The following is a 6,000-nucleotide window of genomic DNA, read 5'->3' on the forward strand; positions in this document are numbered from 1 at the left end:
AAGTTAGATACAGGAAGAGTTTTTGTGTGAAACCTTCGGTGTTAGAGGAAGGCACGGGGATCGCGCTTCCGCGAATAACTTAATTTGATAGTTAAGGGTTGTAAGTTATGGTAGGTGGTCGTGGTTGGAAGTGGCCATACGAAGGAGGCAATATTAGGTTGTGTAAATTAACTGATGGAAATGTCTGCCGAGACTTTTGCATCGGTGGTAACCTGACTGAGGCCAAACTGATGACTGAGCTGTGTTATCAAGTTTAGAGGGTTTAATAGACGACTTCTGGTAAGGCACAACAGGACTAGCTACGAACGGAGTGCGTGGTGTGGCGACCGGGATCGTCGAAAGGCTGATGTCTTCCCCTACGGAGGTCAGCATGTAGGTTTATGAATTCTTGAGAGAATATTTTTTATTGAAACCGTCTTTTTCATTTTTATTAAATATTACAAAAATGTTATTTATATCATCTTTTCTTTATCATTTTTTCCACAATCCGTAGACAGTAGTGATCCAAATGATTCGTTTATGAGCTTTTCCATTTTATTTCTTTATAGTAACTGCAACAGACACCCTTCATTGATTTATATATTAGTTTTCCTTTATATATTAGTCTTCCTATACGTCGGTTCCTCTCAATGTAACCTTAAATTTTTATTTTTATAATATTCCTCTGTGTTTAATGGGAGACAGTTAGTTTAACTTCTCTCCACTTTACAATATTTTCCCAGATTTGCCTTTCTTCTCCTATCTTAACAAGAAATTCTTCATTGTTGATCTTCTCAGTATAATGAAACAGGTTCTAATATTTTTCTTAGTAATTAAACACATAAAAAAACAGTTCTCGGCTAATTCAAACGGAAAATTAAAAAAATATTTTATATAATTAATTTGTTCACAAATAAAAATTTAATCCTGTAAATAATCAGAAACATAACGTAATTGCTGTACAAGTCGTAGAAATCCTCACTTTCTATATTTGTAGTTCGTATCCTACTCTAAACTTTTCTACACGAACCTTACAACCACAGATAAAAATGAGAGTAATCCATGTAATAAAATACGATTGATTTTATATAATTTGTAGTAATGATATTAATAAGAGAAATAAAGTGTAATAAAATAATTTTTTTTTCTTTCAAACCTGTAACATGTCAAGAAAAAAGTTTGCTCTTTTACCCAAATCAATTTCACTATAATTTTCAGTTACAAACATTAGATGTGTTTTCTAAAGTTATTATAAGTTTTCTGAAGGTATATAATTCAATATATCGTACATATACGTAACGTTATATTCCTACTGAACATATTACAAGTGCTCAAGTTAGTCACTTACTTGCTAACTAGTTGGAGGAATATTCATATTTACTAGTGTATTGTATGCGTGTGTGTATGTGTGTGTGTATATATACATATAATTTGTGAAGGAACTGTAATAACAATATATTACCGTAGTTACTTTGTTTCTATGAAGATTAAACACTTGTAACTTATATGAGAAAGTACAATATGAAACGACAAGGTACAACAGAAGCCAGTTAACTTTCTAATGAGTGTTCTTCAGCAAATAAGTGGTGTAAAACAGTTTCTTACTTGTAGTATCCCACTAGTCTTTTAAAGTAATTGTAACTCAATAATGGAAAGAAAATATTAATTTTAAATTAAATGTAGTTATATGAATTATTTATAAAAACGAAATAAAGTAAGTGTACGTAAATATACACAATAACCAAATATACTCGGGCGCGCGTGTGTATATATATATATATATATATATATATATATATATATATATATATATATATATATACACACACACACAAATAATGCAAATTATATTTTGTCGTTTAATAAATGTTTATTAAAAAAAATAAGCATTCGTATTGTAAACGTATTCATACTGTATGAAATTTATTAATACTATTGTTCGGTAATTAAAAGGTTAGAGACGAGAGACGAGCCATGTGAGATAAGAATCATTTACAAAAATGACGTAACCATTGTTAAAAATAACAAACACTAGTAATTTGTCTGGTAGGCAAGGTTGCAAGGCTTACTCGGAAAATTGGGAAAGAAAGTATTTTTCTATTTTTTTCACAAGTAGAACATACAGTTGTAAAATAACATTTTAAGTTTTACAAAATACATAATGTTTTGTTCAATTTTACTTGTAACAACACTCCCTTCATCTTAGGAACAAACTATATACTATAGACTATAGTTGTCCCTGAAAAGGGTTAGTTTGGTTCTTCGTAAATTTTAGGTTCTTTATATTAGTCATAACAGGTTTTTATAAAGACTGCGACAGGTATTGTAAAGCAATGTATTCTTTATGTTCAGAAATAATAGAATATATTATCTCTGCTCAGTTCAAAAATAAACTTTTTTCAACTACTAAAGGAGAAAGTGTCTTCGAATTGAGACTCTATGGAAAGCGCGAATTACGTGTACAGATTCCTTATCATCAACATCGACGTAGCGAGTACTGATGTACACTAACAAATTCCAAAAATGGGAAGAAGGGATCAAGTATAAGGAAAATAATTTGAATCAAATTTATAGACAAACAACCGCTACCCGAATTTACTTTCAAGGTTTCTTGTAGCAGATGGTGAGCTATCTACTCGTCAAACCTGTTCATTGGAAAACAACAGGAACAAAGAAATAACATATTACTAATCGATGATTCTGCGTTGACAACCTCAAATGAAAACTCCAACAAAAATCTAGTTTTCCTTCAAAAACTTAAGATATTATTAAAGTATAATCAACTAAAATACTTATTTTGTATTGTTAGGATTCTACTGGGATCGAAAAGAAAACGAATTTACTTACTAAAAAAATCATCATCAATAATTAGATATGACATTATTTTAACTTCTTATAAATCTATTTGATAAAATTGTAAAGACGTGCTTGAGCTAATTTATAGCGGTGACTTGGCACTCTAACATTTGCAGGGATGTAGCTGGCGAACACTCGGCTGAGTTGTATGATCGGCTGGTTAGTATACTCTTGAATAACTACACATTTTGGTATCATGATTGGTTGTTACACCATTCGCGTAGTTTGCTTCAGAAAACAGATTTGGAGTATTAGCATTCAATACCACTTATAACTAACAGGAAGGTTTTAGTTTCAATCTGGAAACAACTCTCATCTGCCCAGGTAGTTTTTTATCTCAATCTGACTTGCTGACTATAATCTTTACCTCATCCCCTTATTAGGCAAAATTTGTATAATAAACTGCAAAAACAGGTTTTATTAAGATATCAGATCAATGTCGTTCATTGATTTTGGCAAGGCAGCTTTTTCTCGCTCGCTGAATCGGATGAAAAAAATAAACCAAGTTGATTTTAGAATAGTAATTCAGAACATTTCTGTTTCTCTTCAGTTTTTTCTTTAAAGAAGAATTTTAAAATTAAATAAAATTGCATGTAAAAATAAAAATAATTTTTAAATATTATAACAAAATTTTTGACTTTAAACCATAATGATGAAGCGAGCTATTGACCTTCAAACATGTTATAAAAATACCTTGCGACTATTTACATAGTAACTCAAATAGTACAGATCAGTGTTACTCAGAAAGCGCTCGCGCGCGTTAAGTTTAACAATTAACGATTAAACAGCTGACGAATAAAAGGAAATTTTTACAGTAGTTCTTTTTTTGTTGCTCTCCACTCATTTTAGATTTTTTTTCTAATTTAACTATTGCTGTTTATTGTATATCAATTGTGTGTTTATTGTCAAGTTTTGTCGTCCGTTCAGTAGCATTCAATAACGAAACCTTAATGCTAACCATCTTAAACGTGTTATCTTTCTACAAAAAAACTTTAAAGATAGTAACGTATTTCGTGGCTTAGCTTATTTATATATCACATTTTTCATGAAAAAATTACAAAAATTCGTTTATAGGAATAAAACAGGTGAATGTATAAATAATGAATTTTATTTTTATTGCTGTATACAGAAAATCTAAAATAAAGGTTTTTTTCATTCTCCGTTATAATATATTTACATATTTAATATATTTTAACACGTTTAATATATTTACACACTTTTACTCATAAGTACAAAAACGATTTATGCGGGATTTTCTTTATTTTTACTTTATTTCTTTGTTTATTTTTCTCATTCAGTCTAAAGCAATTTAGTGGACAAGGTTGCTGGTATATATATTTTTTTTAATGAAATGCTAGCACGCTACCAAGTTATATATTATACTAATAGTAAATAACACGTTGACTGCTACGTATGAAATGAAAAGATGACTCACTCCAGCTACATGTATTATTCTTTCTTTTTTTTTTTATTATATTATTTTGACCTATTATACCAAAGATTAAAATTAGATTTGGATTCTTACAAATCTTTTTTTTGGAATATATTCTATTTGATAGCATTTGAAAATTCCAAACATTAACTGAAATTTAATTTAAGTCACAAAATAAATCGATTTACTAAATTATGCAGTTGAATCTTATAATTTCTTAGGTAAAACATAAATTATTTTTCCACTTCATCCATATTTAATTATTTATCTTTTACATAAATATTTACACAGTGTATTTAAAAATTCATTAACAAAAAACCGTGGCAAAATATAAAAGAAAATATGAAAAACTACGTTTGAATGAATAAATAATGGCACTGTAACAAAGAATCATACCATTTCGTCAAATTTTCAGAAAGCAAGAACATACTTATTACAAATAATACCAAACGTTTTTTAATACTATCAATATAACTAAATGAAATACTTGTACCAGATGAACTGAAAATTAAAAAATTGAGTATTTTTACAATAAATTATTATTAATGTACCCTGTAATTTATATAACGTTAAGTGTGTATTTCAAAATTATTTTTTTTTTAAGAAAAAACTTTGAAAAAGCTGAAACAGTTATTTGAATCTACATATTTTACAAAATAAAATAGTTTATAAAACGCCAGAAAATTAAATGATAAAATTATGTCTTTCCTGTTACCAATGTGCCAAGGCAAAAATTCATGTCTTCTAGTTCTGCTGGCAATCGGTAGTGGTTGGGACAAATGAATATATTTTATAGTAATCAAACTTAATAAAAGGAAAAATTTTAACTTTGTAACAAGTAGATTACAAGCTTCTTCACTACAGATATAATTTATGTTATATTTCTTTAATAAAATATATTGTGTGATAAAATAATAATTAAAAACTAATTGAACATGTTTATACTTTAATGTTATAATTTCATTTTGTTTCTTTTTTCTGTTTTTAGATTACCTAAGTGGCTGAATGGACACTAATATTGTTTTTAAAAAACTAAGTAAAAATAAAAGAAACCGTATAAATAAATTGAATGTATAAACGTACAGTGAGTGCAGTTATAAATAATGTTACTGAAACAAAGGAATATCAAATTTTAGTTTAAAACTACATGTGAGTGAGAAAATAACTGTTTATGGTAATTTTTTTTCGAAAACTGGGTGATACTAACAATTTAAGTATAGTTAATTTATAATAGATTAATATTAAATGTTAAATTTGTGAAATGTTTTAATTAATGATGGCAGTGTTATTATATTGTGGTGTATATAAAATGTAAATAATATAATAATAATTGGTAATATTATTATTACTATTATTATAACATGAATATTATAATGTTTTCCCCAATAAATAATTACTTTGTAATTATTATTTATTTATTTTTTTTAGTATAATTTTTAGTAGTAATTAAAATATTTATTGTTTTTTTCTTCCATTTCTTTAACTTTCATCTAACTTACCTTGTAGATGATTATGTATATGGTTATGGGTTTATGTTTTAATAAAACGGAGTATAATTTTACACAAAATCGTTTATTTGCATGTTTTTATTAGAATAACTAACAAATAAGGTTACCCATTTTTAATTTAATAAATGAATAACGTCATAAGATGTAAAATACCTATAATTAATTAAAAAAATTTACAGTCATTATTTATCTAATATAATTATTGTGTGTACATATTCTTTTTCT

At 27.3% G+C, this 6,000-nt stretch overlaps 1 protein-coding gene across 2 annotated transcripts in view; it reads left to right on the forward strand.

Moving 5' to 3' along the window:
* The window catches only part of LOC142321013 (limbic system-associated membrane protein-like), a 1,017,196-nt gene extending 1,011,553 nt beyond the window's left edge, over positions 1-5,643 (forward strand). For both annotated transcript variants that reach the window (XM_075359008.1, XM_075359007.1), the window contains exon 8: positions 5,256-5,643. Coding sequence is in view for 1 of the 2 variants with exons in the window: in XM_075359007.1 (XP_075215122.1) it covers positions 5,256-5,283 (28 nt within the window). In the remaining variant the exon portion in view is untranslated. The remainder of the gene's footprint in view (positions 1-5,255) is intronic.
* Positions 5,644-6,000: the final 357 nt, after the last annotated feature.

Source organism: Lycorma delicatula, chromosome 3 (assembly GCF_047948215.1).
Source record: "Lycorma delicatula isolate Av1 chromosome 3, ASM4794821v1, whole genome shotgun sequence".
Classification (NCBI taxonomy): domain Eukaryota; kingdom Metazoa; phylum Arthropoda; class Insecta; order Hemiptera; family Fulgoridae; genus Lycorma; species Lycorma delicatula.